At 41.6% G+C, this 17,945-nt stretch overlaps 1 protein-coding gene across 1 annotated transcript in view; it reads left to right on the forward strand.

Moving 5' to 3' along the window:
- The window catches only part of LOC119721440 (mucin-5AC-like), a 38,114-nt gene extending 21,793 nt beyond the window's left edge, over positions 1 to 16,321 (forward strand). Inside the window, exons 8-12 of the mRNA XM_038191522.1 lie at positions 1,157 to 1,386; positions 3,353 to 3,733; positions 7,209 to 7,386; positions 9,525 to 9,808; positions 15,668 to 16,321. Of these exons, the coding sequence (XP_038047450.1) occupies positions 1,157 to 1,386; positions 3,353 to 3,733; positions 7,209 to 7,386; positions 9,525 to 9,808; positions 15,668 to 16,207 (1,613 nt within the window). The 3' untranslated portion in view covers positions 16,208 to 16,321. The remainder of the gene's footprint in view (positions 1 to 1,156; positions 1,387 to 3,352; positions 3,734 to 7,208; positions 7,387 to 9,524; positions 9,809 to 15,667) is intronic.
- Positions 16,322 to 17,945: the final 1,624 nt, after the last annotated feature.

Genomic DNA, 17,945 nt, shown 5'->3' on the forward strand with positions numbered 1-17,945 from the left:
ATTTTTTTGTAATAAGACATCAGCCTGGGAGTTTAGTCGTTATCAAATGAGGGGAATAATGCTAAATTGTGTTTTTTTGGCAAGGTATGCACCCCTGTAGTTGGAAAATATGTGATAGCATTGCAGCGGTAGCAGCTTTTTGGGTGCTATCACTTTTAAATAAAAATGGTGTCCAAAACATGCTTGTTACCACATTAAATTAATCCGGTAACAAGCATATTGGCGGCCATTTTGAAAAAATATAAACTGATAACGCCCAAAAACTGCCACCGCTCACACTGCAAAGCTATCACACATTTTCCAACTCTAGATGTGTATACCTTGCCAAAAATCGCTATGAGCATTGCTCCTTTTGATCATTTGATACCGGTGGCCCAATTTTTGGACCGAAGCTGATAGCCTTATCAGGAGTTTTCCCGATTTCAGGATTTTTTTAAAATTTTGAAATTTGGAATTCCAGAGGTTTTTCTGCAAACGTGTTTTCCATCAAGGATTTTATAGCACAAAAGAATTTCACAAGTCACAGGTTCAAGCTCCACACCAGTCAATGTCTGGGTTCTCCCATATTTTTTTTTTTTTTTGCGTCGGGGTGATATAAATCAAATTAGGTTTTGCCCTTCACCGATGTTTGAACACTGTATACTCAGTGTGTTACCTCCCGAGTGAAAGTTGGAAAAAATCACTCGGGTGGGACTCGAACCCACGACCTCCTGCCCTCCAGTGCAGATGTCTTACCACTCGACCACCGAGCCAACGGGATCGGCTGGCTGGTTCGAATCTGAAGTACATAGCAGTCTGTTTCCTTGGTTCTTGGTTCTTGATTGGTGCATCTCCTAAATAGGCCGCGTGGGAGTTTATACAGGAGGCCAGAAACACCGGGGCAAACCCCTTCTCTTAGCGATAAGTGTCACTGGGTTCTTTGACGTGCATTGGATTACACAACACATGGGACCTACGGCTTTACGTCCCATCCGAAGGACGAAGCAATAATGGTTAGGTGCCTTGCTTAAGGACACAAGTGTCCACCCTGCAGGCTCGAACCCACACCACTGTTGCCTCTGAAACACCAGAGCATGAGTCCGGTGCTCTTAACCGCTAGGCCATTACACTCCTGTTGTGGTTTATCTATTAACAAGGTTTGTTTTTCTTTGAATAGATTCTGAGAAGTCGCCTCCACCGCTTCCAGACCGCAACTACTACGACGAAGAGGTGGCGGGGGAGTACACCCAACTCCGCATTAACGCAACCAAAACCGCCGTCAGTGCCTCCCACTCAGTGCCTGTCAAGACAACCGCCTCCTTCAAGTGCCCCACCCCTCCTAGCTTCGTACCCCAGGAGAAGCCAGTACAGCTGAGAGCTGTTTCTAGTAAACACAGGCATGTCTATGTAAGTCACACAAAATGTTGCTGCATCTGAAGATCATGGCTACTTCTTGCAATTCTTTACAGGGTGAGTCAAAAATAACGAAACCCAAATGTCGGGACTTATTTTAGTGAAGTTCTGCATGTAGCACTTTCAAAATCTAGGATATGAAAGCCCAATTTAGAAGCTTTCTTTTAGTACAAGAATCATCCAAATCACTCTTGTACTTTTCAAGTTACGGAATTTTAAACACAACCACCGTTTCAAAGTTCCGTCCACGGATCACAAAAAGGTAAGTGTACTTTCAGCAAAACGAAAACAAACACATAGGAATGTGTTTGAAATGTTTTCGTTTGGCTGAAAGAACCTTTTTTGTGATCCATGGACAGAACTTTAAAACGGTGGCTGTGTATAAAATTCCATAACTTGAAAAGTACATGAGTGATTTGAATGATTCTTGTACTACAAGGAAGCTTATGAATTGGGCTTTCATATCACAGATTTTGAAAGTGCTACATGCAGAACTTCACTAAAACAATAGTCCCGACATATTGGTTTCGGTTTTTTTTACTCACCCTGTATGGCGAATGGAAACAACTGAAGCTCATACATATTTATGAGCCAAATTGGCATGCGAAACGTTGATCCCACCAAATGCATGTATCACTTGTTCATCCATTGTGCTCATCTACCGTACATCCACCAATTTTTCCACTCATCCACATATACTCAGCAACACAAATATCACCAAAGAGGTGTAATGATTTGTCATTGATTGACTTGACGACTTGCAGTGACTTGTGAGAACATGTGACGATTTGTGGTTGACTTGCAATAACATGTTGATGATTTCTGGTTGACTTGTGATAACATGTGATGATTTCTGGTTGACTTGTGATAACATGTTGATGATTTCTGGTTGACTTGTGATAACATGTGATGATTTCTGGTTGACTTGTGATAACATGTGATGATTTCTGGTTGACTTGTGATAACATGTGATGATTTTTGGTTGATTTGCGATAAAGACGTGATGATTTGTGGTTGACTTGCGATAAAGACGTGGTGATTTGTGGTTGACTTGCGATAACATGTGGTGATTTCTGGTTGACTTGTGATAACATGTGATGATTTCTGGGGTGCGTTTTGGCGGTCATAACCAAGAATTGGTTCGGTGGTTTCTCTTTGGTTAATTGTTTTTGGGGATTTGAGTACTACATGATCACACGTAATTCTAACCCAATTAAATTTGCAGAAGAAATTCACCGACAAGAAACCACCGAACCAATTCTTGGTTATGACCGCCAAAATGCACCCCTGGTTGACTTGTGATAACATGTGATAATTTATGGTTGACTTGCGATAAAGATGTGATGATTTCTGGTTGACTTGCGATAACATGTGATGATTTCTGGTTGACTTGTGATAACATGATGATTTCTGGTTGACTTGCGATAATGTGATGATTTCTGGTTGACTTGCGATAACGTGACGATTTGTGGTTGACTTGCGATAGCGTGTTGATTTGTGGTTGACTTGCGATAACATATAATGATTTTGTGGTTGACTTGCCATAACACGTGATGATTTGTGGTTAACTTGCGATAACATATAATGATATTTGTGGTTGACTTGCGATAACATGTGATGGTATGTGGTTAACTTGCAATAACACGTGATGATTTGTGGTTGACTTGTGATTGACTCCTGATTTGCTGGACTTGTAAGGACTTGTGAAAGACTTATAATGGACACTTTGACTTCTGATTGACTTATGATTTACTCAGGATTGATTCATGACTGACTTGTAACGACTTGATCTCAGCTCTGCAATCCACCCCATCAACCACCATGCCTGACTAGCCCATCCACTAAATCACCCATCCACTAAATCATCCACCGACCCGCCCGTGCCTCCATGCATGTTTGTTATGCGCTTGCTTTCACTCTCTGATTTGCAATCCATTCTCCATTTGCTTCAAACATTTAGGCGCCCGACCAAACTGACGGTGACCCTGTTATCTCTTCCAAGGAGGACGTCAACGAACTCCGGAGGAGTCTACTCATGGATGCCGCTTTCTGTGGCCCCGCCCCTGGTCCCTCCACTGGCCCCGCCCCTGGCCCCGCCCCTAGCCTCCCACCTTGCCCTGTTCCTGGCCCTGCCCCTGGCCATACCCCTGGCTCCACCCCTGGCCCCACCCCTGGCCGCACCCCTGGCCACACCCCTGGCCGCACCCCTGGCCACACCCCTGGCCCCACCTACTCTTCCTCTGAGACAGAGAGCTTCTATGAGGATCTGTCTGAGGCTTACAGTGGTGACGTCGCTGCTCAGCAGCTGCAAGAGTTGGCTGTTCTCAAGCAGCACCTGCAAGTGAGTGTCAGGTTTAAAGGGAATGTACATTTGCTTCTGCTGCAATTTTCAGAAATAAATGGATTTGGAGGATTAGTATGTTATAGCAAATATTGTTAAAATGACTTGTTTCACGTTTTTGGCTTGTAGATGCTGGCAAAACCAAGAAAATCAATCATGTTGTTGTAGTCCGGTTCCCTGACCCCACTTAAGATGAAACAGATCAATTTTTAGACTTTGGGGGATTGTAAGGTCGGAGAATCAGTCTAGCAGGCTTGTACCCCTTCACAGGTGTGTAATCAACTGCAAAGAAAACGTGGAATAACTAATTGAAAAATTAGGAGCAGTTTTTGAAAAAGCCAGTTTTCTCCTACGGCCGACCAGCATTGGAAAAATGCCATTTTTTGAAAATGTCAGAACACCAGGAGCCACGAATTTCAAGGATGCTTTAGACTGTCAGTCCCTAACAATTCAGTAAGGTATTGCGTGACACTTTGATCATTTCGTTTTGTGATGTTTGCAAATGTTGTATCTTCCCTTTAAGCCTGTCTGTGTGTCTGGGTGTCTGGGTGTCTGTTAGGCACCTGAGCCATGTTTCAGACACCCAATTCCGTTGCACAAATGTATACATGGAAAACATAGGCCTAAAACTTCAACAACTTGGATGTCTTGGACATCAAATTCGAGGACAATTTGGACGCCCTATTTTCAAACACTGACAGAAGCCCGGAGTGACTGCTTATTCACTTTCACAAATGCAAACTTTGCAAAGCGTCATTATAAGTTTTATTTCAGCAGGGTGGTCTTATCATTTATTCATAAATACCTAAGACAGTTTACCCATTGCTATTGGGCGAGAGCCCCTCATGAGGGTGGTTTTTAAATGGTTTAGGCCATCAGCCTGGGGGTTTGGTCGGTATCAAATGAGGGGAATAATGCTCATTGTGATTTTTGGCAAGGTATGCACCCCTGTAGTTGGAAAATATGTGATAGCATTGCAGCGGTGGCAGCTTTTTGGGTGCTGTCACTACTTAAAAACAAATGTAGGCCAAAACATGCTTGTTACCACATATTTTTAATCTGGTAGCAGGCATATTGGCGGCCATTTTGAAAAAAATAAAATTAAAAGTGATAACACCCTAAAAACTGCCACCTATCACACTGCAAAGCTATCACACATTTTCCAACTCTAGATGTGCATACATTGCCAAAAATCGCTATGAAGATTGCTTCTTTCGATCATTTGATACCGGTGGCCCGATTTTTGGACCGAAGCTGATAGCCTAGTTGATGAAACATCGGTTGGCTGGTTTTAAACACTTTCCCGGTGTCACATGAAATTTGGACTCCTATGAAATCTGGTGCCAGTACCGTTTTATTGGTTGAATGCATTATCCTCACGTACTTTGTGTAGACATGCACAGTACTACCAGTTAGTCAGTATTTCATAGTCCTAAATTCACAATACAGTCGACTCTCGTTAGTACAAACTCTGTTAATACAAAATTCTGGTTATAACAAACATAAAGCCTTAGTCCCAACTGTGCATTTATGTGCACAATGAATGGGACTGATGTTCCTCTTAGTACAAAATTCTGATATAACAAACAATTTGGCTAGGTCCGAACGAGTTTGTATTAACGAGACTCGACTGTACACCGGAACAGCTGCGTTCTGCGCCACATCGCGCCAATCTCCATATAAGGAGTTGTTTACGACTACCCGTGAGAGAGACATACCATAACATAGCTAGAGGGATGTTTCAAAAACACAAAGTAAACTTGTTGAACAAAATCGTTGGGAATTTATATTTTTTTGACTTGTTTTGTTTTTTGGGACCGAAAAGTTTTGACTTTTGGACCGAAACCTTATTTATGAATGGGAATAAATACGTGCTTGCCTGGTATTAAACACTATGTTTAAGACCAGTTTGGAGTCTGGATGCTGATCAGCTCGGGTAATTATCAGCATCCAGACTCTAAGCTGGTCTTAAACAAAGTGTTTAAAACCAGCCAAGCACACATTTGTTCCCTTAGGCCAAAAAAAAAAGTCTCCGTTTTCTGGTATGGAGCTTGCCCAAAAGTGGTGCGGCGACGCGGCTTTTTTTTTTTTACCTGATTTTTTTGCTTCAAATGTCGGCTGATGACTGCAAATGGTGCCCGATTAAATTAGTGCAAATATATGGGAGTCCAGAGAGGCCACATAAAGCTTATTCTCGACCATAACCCAATCTAAAAACACGTTAAAATTGTGCAGCAGCAGGATTTCAGTCAAACCAGTGAGTTTGGCGGTTTATAGACATCATCTTTCCTTGAAAAAAAAACTTTTTCATTTTGCCGACGCGCATGGCTACGGCGACGCGCGCGCATACCAGAAACCGGAGACTTATTTTTTTTGGCCTTATTAAACTGTTTTTCTAAACCCTTTAAACTCAGCCCTAATTTTGAGTTTTTTTGACTAAGTTAAATTCTGGGACCTTTTTCATTCCATCTTTGTGGATTTTTGGCAAAAACAATTATGAAAACAAACTGCTAGGAGACTTTTGAATGCATCACTACAAAATACCACTCTCACTTCATGAGTAAACACCTCAGAGAGCAATTGTATGCATTTATGGTTGTCATAGTAACCGACCCGAATTGACACAAATAGTGCGGTTTTGGTGCAAAATGTATGAATTTTGAGGTATTTCACGCAATCATTTATTCACTATTCCATGAGACCAACTGATGCCTTCCACTGAGTTATTGGAAAATGTTTCCTTGCATGTGTCCTGGGCAGAGGTTGAAAGTAAGATATGGCCAAAAAACGCTGTGGAGGTGATTTTTTTTCGATTTTCAAATTTTATCATATTTGTAATCCTGAACACGTCTTAAATAACTATGAAAGTTTGAAACCATAATTTGAACTCTAAATATAGTATTTTTGATGATTTTTTAAGGTATATCAATTAAAGAAATTACAGTTTTGTGACGTTCGTGGCCGTTTTCTCCGTTTTCCACTTTTCGACACAATGAACTTCAAAATAGCATAACTCTGCCCAGGAATGACCGGTTTCAAAAATTAAACCACCCATTAAATGAAAAAGAACAAATTTTCACAAAAATGCAAAAATCTTATTTTTGACCTTATGCCCAGAAAAGTCTGATTTTGACAGAACAGGTCACAAATAGTGACATAGCATTTAGAATATTGTTGAAATATCATGATTATCATGGCTTTTATGCCAACGAAAAATATGGGGAAGATAATACGTGCATCAGGCCTACTACATCGCATGTCGTTCAGAATGTCTCCACTGCTGTCAAGGTCTCCTCTCTCATCATTTTCGTCGCCCAAATCAAGAAGATTTAAAACAGCCTGTGACTTGACTTGGGACTTGTGGACTTGTGATGGACTTGAGAGTAGTTGTAAGAACTTGTGATAAACTCGGCTACAAGTGCTACTTCAAATCATCGTGGCAAACTAGAGTATTATTATATTTTGTATTTTACAGATCCCAATGCATAACAGCAGTACCATGGGTTCGTCAACCGGCAGTGACCAGGACTCGGATGTGTATGAGCTGCTCTCCGACGCCACGACGGGGCAGCATGAGAATTACGACGTCCCCCCTCCCTTGAGGCTAGCACTGTCCTCTGTAGGCTCCGCCCTCGAAGACCTATCTCCAACAAGTGAGTAGTTTTTGTTAGGGGGTGGGTGGGATGGAGGGGGGGGGGGGGGTAGAACGAAAGTAGAAGCAACTTAATGTCTGTCAAAACAGTCAAGATAGTAGCAGTTCCATTTTTCAACCATCACCTAATCTCTCCTCTTCAACAAACATGCACAGCATTGTTCTCGCTTGTCTGTTTACTTAATTGTAAAACAATACTGTTGAACAACCAGCAGTGCATCTGTCCACTGGACAAGGGCGGATCCAGGGGGGGCCAAAGGGGGCCATGGCCCCCCAAAAAACGAAACCAATTTTTTTTTTTTTTAATGTGACATCGCAATAAAGGCAGGCAATGAGTACACCACCATCTTTTCCTCAAAATAAATTGGTTAAAGTGGTCAGAAATTGCCTCAGATCGCACCACAGAGCATCTAGAATCCAAAATTTTTAGACCCACTTTTTTGGGGACCAAAATTTTTTTTGGCCCCCCCCAAAATTGTGTTCTGGATCCGCCCTTGCCACTGGAGTCTTGTTTCCATCCCCGCTTTCGATTACTTCCCTCGCACTTATTCGTGCAAGCGCAAGTTCTGCATTTGATTGAACTCTCACATGACTTCTCGTGTTGACTCGAGCCTGGCCCAAGTAACCAACCATCTGAGCCGGTTACTTGGGTAAGTATCCCACAGTACAATACGAAAACATATCGGCTCAGTCTAACCAGTTATGAGATTTTTTCAGACTTTAGTCTGAAATCAGACTGTTTGGATCAGAGAGAAAGACATCAGTGAAGTAAGCAATATAACTTTCAGACTTTTCGACAAATTTTCAGACTCAAAGGAAATATACAACATTTGCAAACAGCAAAAAAACAATTATTATGAAGTACCTTACTGGACTGACAGTCCAGGCATGCAACTTTTCCTCGGATCAGCTGATTTCCTCTTTTTTTACTTCCCATGTGTGCCATTGAAAATAGAAAAACACTGTACAAAGTCTGGGAAAAATTTGAATTTCCTCTTTTTTTGTGATTTCCCAGTTGCATGCCTGACAGTCTAAAGCATCTTGTCAAATCATGGCACCTGGTGGGCGGTTAATTTTTTTAAAAAGCAGTATTTTTGTATCAATTTCAAACTCTGGTCGGCCGACCAGCGTTGGAAAAAACTGGCCTTTTTTTTGCAAATACTGCCCCAAATTTACTGTATTTAGTTAGTCCGCATGTTGTTTGCAATCGATTACACACCTATGAACGGGTACAAGCCAGCTAGTCTGGTTCCCTGACTTTAAATTGACAATCTCATCCTTGGTCTAACGCTGCAGCCGTGGTGGATTCAAAAGAGTCTCAGCTTCACTTCACAGGACAGTTAAGTTAATTTAAAACATACCCGGCATTTCTTGTTCACTTTGGAAGAGCACGCACAGTGGCCACCATGGCTCGCTGAATTCGACGGCTTGAATCCATTTGCAAAGGGGAATTAATTGCCACATGACCTCTTGACTCAGTCCGGTACTCCGGTTAATATGGCCGGACCTCAATTAGCCCGACATTGTTCGTTTATTGCCACAGATTGCGCATGTGCATCTATACCCAAGACGAAAGTACTGGTAAGCTAAGCACGAGGGAAGTAATCGAACGCAGTGTATATGGGCTCCGTGCACAAGTACCCCTTCAACAGCCAGAAAAAGAGAGTTGGGGGAGACCTAGACTGGTTCCCGGTCCATCCACCGCGTACGGTATTTCGAATGATCCAAAGTTGTCGGTGTGGGGATTAGTCTGCGAGACCATCGCAAGTTAAATTTGAACGTATTATTCACACGCGAAGAGGCTATGGCTTAGCTTTGTGCACATTCAGGATAAATAAGTCGTGCGTACTTTACGCACGAACCAGTGCAGTACGCACACGCAGTGTCCTGTCCAAGGGGCTCTCAAAAGTGGTAAAAAGCGCCCTCTTTTGTTGGCGCACAGAGCCCATAGTCTATGAGAGTAGTCCAACCAATGAGTAGTGTGCGTTCCTTTATTGATTTTTGCTTTTGTCATAAATTGTTTGTTTAACTTTCTATGATTTTGCTTTTATTTTTTTAATTTTTAAAAATTCATTTTGTCCATTTGGCAACCCATAATGTTCTTTGATACCATACCCAATTTTTTATTTTTTTTTGCAGAGGGGAGTGAGCCCATCCCCCCACCCCGCCGTTCTAAACACCGAGGCACCTCCCCCCGGAGCGTCACCCCTACCCTCCCTGTGGCCATCACCAGCCTCAACAACGGTGACCTGCCGTTGTCGGCCAGCAACTCATGCTACTCAGAGTCACGGAGTTCAGGCACCGAGGACTCGGACATGCCGTCTTCCCCGGGCAGTTACTACTCGCAGCCACCCACCCCGGACCATCCCCCGCCCTCCCCCCACACCGCCATGATGGGCATTCAGGCCAAACTGTCCCCACAGGTATGGACCTCCTTTATTTCTTCTTTTACTTAACCCTTACTCCCTACGCATTTTTGCTAGGATGCAACCTCAATCCTGCTTAATCCTCCGACTGCCTCCATGTAAAAATTGCTTCCATATAGCCTCAATCATCCGTTATTTCTTGACTGTGGTCCTTGGAGGGGTGACCACTGCCTCAATCCTGCAAAATCCTCCAGCAATCGCTGTCAATATGTTGAGGCAGAGCCAGTGACATCCTGGAGCAGTGCGGAGGATTTCAAGTATCATCTGGGCCTAGATTTGTGCAAGACTGAGCATTAACAACACAAGGTGCTGTAATCACTGGTGCTGTAAGCACATAATAACAATCACGAGTGTATAATTCTGGTTAAACCAAACACACAAAATTGGGTCCTGGATACGTATGACTGAATGTCTTAGAGGTGCAGACCTGTAAATCGATTCCCATAGACCTCGGTGATAATTACGCGCACTTCCAAAAATTTTTAAATACTCACAACTCTCCAAGGTGTTTGACACACCCATCGAATTAAAGCTTATTTCATCATCTTTCATTTTGGGTTCAATTTTCAGGTGGTAATCCCATGACTTTTGGGAGAAAATCCCATCCAAAGATGATCACCTCTAAAAGCAGGCCTGAAGCCCATCGCCCTTTTGAAAAATGATGCCTGTGCTCCATTTCAAAATGGAGCAATTTTAGGACCTCAATTTCATCCAAGTTTCACAGAGTTTCATGAGCTCGCAGTCCTGTGCACGGCTTCCGCCCATCCTTTTTACAAACTTTCAAGTTCGAGGCCCAGAATATGCTCTAATAGCAACAAAATTGAGGGCATACAAATTTTGATTTGGCCCGAGTAGGCAATTTTGGGCCCATAGGCGATATTTTAAAAATTGTTACATGAAGAGGCATTTTCGAGTAGAAGTTGGTAACATAGCTATTTTACCTAATTTTGGGGTGCTGAATCCGAAAATGATGGTTACCAAGCTGGATTTTTAGTTGAAATATGCCTAATTTGCATAAATCTATAACCCTAACCGTGTTAAATTCAGCAAGATTCTGCATGATTCAAATGAACCCTTGAGGGTTGGGGTTAATACCTGTCGTATAATACATGTATATTTGTTTATTATTTTATTTTTTGGAAAGTTTATTTTGGTGATTATACTTACACTTCCTGACCTCAATAGCATTTTCTAAAGCATATAAGTGACTGAAAAATTATGAGGACATATTAACGATCCAAAGTGGCTAATATTATACCCTAAAGTTGCGCGCATTTACCTTGTCTCCAGATATCATGAAGTGTAGTCTTGCCAAACCTCAGTATTGATGAACTTCAAATTCACAATGTTGCTTACTGGTACAGTTACCCTATTAAAAACCTTATGGGAAAATCACGTGAACAAAGATAACGTTGTGATATAAAACGGGGGGAAAACGGGGTACACGTCCGTAAATTGGGCTAAAAATTAGTTGAAGGGTTGCCTAACGTGGGAGACTTGTACAAGTTTCCAGGAAATTCCCAAAAGTTATTGGTAAGAAAACGTTTTGACATTGACATAATTATTGTAAGCAACAATTATCTTTTATTTTGGGGGATTTCCTTGAAGTTGTTGAAGTCCCCCACGTTGAAGTTGTTCAAGTCCCCCAATTTACGGACACCTCATTTTCCCCCCCTGTTTTCCTTTTTGGCCTAAATATCAAGATGTTATCATTTCTGACATAATGTCCCATTTATTTTTGTTAGGGTAACTGTGCTAGTAGGTAACTTTGTGAATTTGAAGCTCATCAATACTGACGTTTGGCGAGACTACTGGATGATATCTGAGGAAAAGTAAATGTAAATCTAAAAATTAATGTGGCCTGACGTTGCGAACTTAGCAAGTTCTTCTTCAGAGGCTAAAACAGAAATGACAGAGTTACATACATTAACATGGGGGTGCACACAAACATGCAGGGATGAAAGAAGAAACACAAAAGGAGGATTAGGTGCGAAAGGTGTGGAAAGATGCAGGGGAGGGTGGATGAGAGAACAAAGAAACAAAGGGAGATGGCAAACCACAAGGGGTCTGGTGTAAACAGGGGAGGGACCAGAAAGGGAAGGATCAAAGGTCACAGGGAGTGGGAACGGACAAAAGAGTGAAAGTGAAGGGGGATGATGCGGGGGGGGGGGGGGGGAACAGTATTGAGGTGGAAAGGGATGAAAGATGGGGGAAGATGGGTAAACACAAACAATGAAGACCAGGTGGATTATCTGTAACAGAAGACAATGGAGGAAGAAAAAGATTAATCATTTCCAAGTTGGATGTTGAGACCATGTGGTTGAATAGTTCGAAGACGATTCATCCACACTTTCTCTCTGCTGAGGCGGACTGAGTCCTTGCGATGGCCAAGAGATTCAATGCCCTGCAAAATCATATCAGAAATGGAGTGGTTAGGCAGGTTGAAGTGATGACCAACAGGGGTGTCTAGTTTCTTGGTGTTGACCGTTGACCGGTGGGCATAGAAACGCTTCTTGAGCGTATTCTTAGTCTCACCTACATACTGCACTCCACAGACCCTGCAAGAAATGAGATATATGACATTAGGGGTGTTACAAGTGATGTTACCAATGGTTCTGTGGGTAGTGACAGAAGAGTGGCCAGAAAAGGAGTCAGACTCCTGGATATGAATCTGGCAGACAACACATCTGGAACTGCACTTGAAAGTACCATGCTGGGTGGGAGGGGATAAGTAAATGTAAAGTAAAAAGTAAATGTGCGTAACCTGAGTGTATAATAGTAGCCATTTTGGATTGTTTCTATGTCCTCATAATTATGTTATTGAAGTAAGGAAGTGTAAACTTGTACATGTATAATCACCAAAATAAACTTTTCAAAAAATAGAATTACAAAAAAATATACCCCAGTATTGGAAAAAAAATATATTACATGACAGGTATTAAATATTTATGCAAATTAGGCATACTTCCACTAAAAATCCAGCTTGGTAACCATCATTTTTGGATTCAGCACCCCGAATTAGGTAAAATAGCTATGTTACCAACTTCTACTAAGAAATGCCTCTTCTTACCCTAAATGAGCCCTTTTTTTTAAATATCGCCTAGACTAATTTACTGGTCTGCACCCTTAGACCACTGCAATACTGCCCTCTGTAGTCATAGGAAATCATTAACACTGGACTGTTTCAGACTGACTTGATTGAAATAATTGCTAAATGTAGGTTGGGAATTGTTTCATTCATTCTATCAGATTTTCAGCTGTCCTATCTTGCAGTAATGGAACCCTCGAATATGTGTTAAAATGGACTCCTTCAAACTGTTGGGTGCACAGTATTTTCATTAAATTAGTATTTCTGTTTAACAGTTGTAAACTGATTTCTCCATTTTACAATAATAAGGGAATACATATGTGCATGGCCGGTTTTACACAAGTACGTTTAAAACCAGCTAGGGGCCTGGTATTTGCCTGAGCCGAAGTCAAGGGCCATTATCTGTGACCAGGCCCCCAGCGGTTTTTAAAGGTATATGTTCAAAAAGACAAACAAGTAAAAAATTCACAAATTTCCGACAATTCCAACACTCCGCTTGCCATATCTATGATATGTGCCTCGTGTGTGTCGCGCTAAAAATCTCCTTATATGCAAATTGGCATGTGCGCGGCGGCATTTTACCGGCGGTTAAAACCACGCATGACGTGCTCTTGACTAATAGGAATGGGTAAACTGACTCAGGTATTTATGAAGTGTCTTTAATAATTCCTTTTCTAAATTGCCCATTTTTCTAGCAATACATACGTTATTCACTTTTTAATGAGAAATCAACCGAAAAATCAGCCCATGCTTAGTTTACTGAGTTATTGCTTTACTTTGTCAGACAATAATTTTGTTTTCGTGGGGTAGGCTGGTTCCCACCCCGCAATCAGTATCGATAATGTACGGCAGGAGCCAGTCTGTTACCATGGCGGATCTGTTTGTGCCTAAAACAGTAACCTTTTTTTTTTGATAGGATTCCAGATGTCCAAAAAAGGAAAATAGGAGGTTGTTTGGTTGGAATGAAACATACCTGTACAAGTTAAAAATTATTAATTGGGGGAAAAATGGAATTTGTTGAAGAGCACGGTGAATGCAACATTAACCCTGCTATGCAAACATACATTCTGTGTTAAGTCGTCCTTTCAGTCAAAATCAATCAAGTGACTGTTTTCAACAGTTAAGAGCTCCCAATCAACATAAAGCAAGAGTGACTGGCCGTGGCTGTTTATGTAACTGGATACAGCTTTGCTTTGACTGTGGGTAATTGATAAGCCAGCTGTGCCCACAACTTGCCTGCTTTGTCTGTTCATGGTCTGTTGACTGAGTTTGACTAGTCACAGTGCTTGCTGGACATACCGGTATGGTCTGACTGCTGGTGACTAGCCTGTGTTAAAAGTATAGCAGGGGAAGTGGATGAACATCTTGACTTGTCTGTGCTGTTTAAATAGCAGGAGGGTTACTGTTTTCTCACACATATTTGTGTTTTTGCCAAGTTTTGTACACATTTTGAGAAGGTCTTATTACATTGTTTTCCTTTGTATTTTACATTAAATTCACCACTTGATCTATCTGGGAGTTTGTCTCAATCCTTCTGGCTTATCGGAGGGTTAACCCTCTCATTAATAACCTCTGATAAGCCAGAAGCGTTTGGTCGTATCCTCTTCATTTTAAGAGAAAATTATGGGGGGAAAAATCTTCCTCTAATTATGTGTAGACTGTAGACTGTTGTGACACTGGACATTGTTCAATGCATCTGGTCTGTTGAAGCAGCTACATGTAGTTGTTTTGATCAAGCACCATGACTTTCAAGCGGATGTTGGCGCTCTATAAGACTCTGTTATTATTATTATTAGTTTGCAGGTCACGTGAAATGTATCTTTAAGACTATTATTCAATTTCCATACAAGTAAAAACTGTCAACAAAATGACACTATTAAACATGCAAAAATGTATGTACGCTGTCCTTGAATTGAGTTCTAATAAATGTTGCCTCCGAGGTTTTACCAAAATGAATAAAAAACTCAGTCACATAAATTGTAATGCTTTATTTTGCTTGTCTGCAATAGTCATTCATTTTACCCCCCGGATACTATTAGTACATTCATGCATAAAGAGTATAGTTACGTACAAAAATAACACTGCCATGAATGCAGTCTACCATAGCATGTTATGGCTAAATTTTATCCCCTTTTTTCTAATTCAGAAAGAATGGTTTTGTACTAACATTTCCAAAACAAACAAAGGAAAATATATTGATTCATCCTACAAAACCACAACACAAAGCACATCTGACAAACCATCGGTGCTCTACGCTATCTTTTCTCTTTTTCTAATTCAGTTCATAACACCGCCACGAATGCCGTTTATGGTAGCATGTTATGGCTACATTTTATCCCTTTTTTCTGTTTCAGAAAGAATGGTTTTTGTACTAACCTTTTCAAAAGAAAATTGGGGAAATATATTGATTGATTCTAATAAGCCACAACACAAAGCACATCTGACAAACCATCGGTGCTCTACGCTATCTTTCTTTTCCTAATTCAGTTCAGCGGCCCTCGAAGCAATTTCCAAAACCACTTAACAGATTAGGACAAACACGCCTTGGAGCCCTGGCCAGCCAGCTGTCCCCGCAACAGCCAAATCCAATTTTAAACACAGCCCCCCCCCCCCCCCAACACAGCCACCCAACCGTCCCAATTTCCCCCAGACCCCCCTCTTACACGTTCGCTGCATTATCCGAGCCAATCGCACTCAATTTATCTGACGGCACTCTCGCACTGTGGTGTCTCACTTAATGTTATTATTATTATTATTATTATACGCAGTCCTTTCCGCACAGTAACTTCCTTGGGGCGAAAGAGCCGTCAAATCAAGCATGGATGTCGTCGCAGAGCGGATCATCAGCGGAGAACAGATCAGCCTTCCAGCCTGTTAGGATCGCAGACCCGCAGGAGCGTTCAGAACAGACGAATCGTTTCCCCGAGACGCGGCAATATTTTACCCCCGAGAGCTCCGTCGTCCACAGCGCAGGGACCACTTACTCCGGCTCCAACTCGCGGGATCACAGCGAAGCCAGGCAACGGAGCCGGCCGGAAAAGCCCTCCCGTTTCGGATTCCCGCCCACGTCTCAATTTCAACCCACCGACGATCATCACCCACCGGGACCTGTGGATCCGCAACAAAGAGACTCCATTAGCGGGGGACCGGTGAACGGAAGCCATTCGCTCACCCAGTCTAGTGTGGACTCGGAGGGTTACCAGGCAAACGATGAGTATCTGAGTGTCACGGATACCAGCAGTAGTGGGGACACCGAGTTACTGAGACGAGACGACGAAGATCCGTTTGCGGGTAAGTTCCAAAATTAATACTTCCCCCAAATCAATAGGAATCTGTAGGAAGCCTGAATCTTAAAAAATCCAACTTTGCAGAAAACTAAATGAAATTCTACATTATAAAGCATTACTGAGACAGAGAGAAAAAAAATGGCTTCGTGTTTCTTTCTGAACCCATGCAAATACTGCTAAATCAGTTGATGGAGTTTGTAAGATTTTTTAAGTAATTAATTCTTTTAGCTCAAAAACATTTTGAATCCTCTAAACTGTGCAATGAAACAATTGACAGTTGTTATAACTTTGGGTAATTTGGATATTAAACCCCATGTAAAGAGGTAGTGGCTGATCTGTACAATCTGCATACAAATACTGCAAACCATGTGATAGATTTTGTAGAATTTATTTCGTTGGCAATTTTTTGTTGCTTAGAATCGTCCTGAATCTTCCAAAATCCACCACTGAGCAGTACACCAATCGAACACTCTTGTTATCGTACATGTGCATGTACTTAACAAAAATGCAAATGAAAAAACTCCATGTAAAGAAACAGTGACAGTCCTGAATCCACCAAAACCCTGTAAAACTGAGGGATTTTGTAGGATTTTGGTCGTTGATAATTTTTTTTTTTTTTGGCTTAGAATCTACCTGAATTCTCCAAAATCAAATACTACATGTATGCAATAAACCAATGGAAAAAAGGGAGCCTACCATTATGTAAAAAAAAAAAATATGTATGAGCTGTAAAGTCATGAGCTGTATGAGTTGTAAACCCTATAAACAAGATTCTGTAGGAGTTGTTATTGTCATTGTTTAAAACTACATGTGCGCATTTCATACATGTAAATAAACTTTTGTATCGATAATGTACTTCCGTACACATGTACGGTACATGTACATACACTTGTACAATGTACCTGTTTCTACGTAGAATGGCAAAGGTGGCTGTTTTTTACTCTGCACCTTAATTATATTGCTGCTCTTCATGTTACATTCCAGCACAAGTTGTTTTCCAATTTGCTCCATTTCCTCCGCTGAGGCTTTCAGGCAGCACAGACCCCTACGTATCCCCGCATTTCATTTGTTTCACATTCATTTCAGCATCATTGCACTTTGGTGAGAGCTCATCATAATGGGCAAGCCCCACTTATTTCGAACGTGTGCTATTTCTGGATTTCATACATGTATATTCAGCACAGCTGCGTTTTCCCGTTCATACACTCAGAGCTGAATAAGTGTCGCAGTGGGATGAATTATACTGCAGCTGAAAGTTGTCAGTTCAAGTGTGCAGTGATATTCGAAGTGATAAGCTAAATTCAGCATACAGTGAGGTGCTGCATAAATACATTTGCGCACATTACTGTCGTGGTTCGTATGACAGCCTGCAGTGCAGTGCAGTACCGGTACATTCCAGGACCCAATTTCACGGTTATGCTAAGCACAAAAAGTTGCTTAGCACAAAAAAAGTCTGGCTTAGACCAAAAAAAAAAAAGTCTCCGGTTTCTGGTATGGAGCTTGCCCCAAAAGTGGTGCGGCGACGCGGCTTTTTTTTTTTTTTTACCTGTTTTTTTTGGGGGGGGGGGGCTTCAAATGTCGGCTGATGACTGCAAATGGTGCCCGACTAAACTTAGTGCAAATATATGGGAGTCCAGAGAGACCACATAAATCTTATTCTCGATCATAACCCCATCTAAAAAACACGTTAAAATTGTGCAGCAGCAGAATTCCAGTCAAACCAGTGAGTTTGGCGGTTTTGAAACATCATCTTGTATTG

This window comes from Patiria miniata, unplaced genomic scaffold (assembly GCF_015706575.1).
Source record: "Patiria miniata isolate m_02_andy unplaced genomic scaffold, ASM1570657v1 HiC_scaffold_1, whole genome shotgun sequence".
Taxonomy (NCBI): domain Eukaryota; kingdom Metazoa; phylum Echinodermata; class Asteroidea; order Valvatida; family Asterinidae; genus Patiria; species Patiria miniata.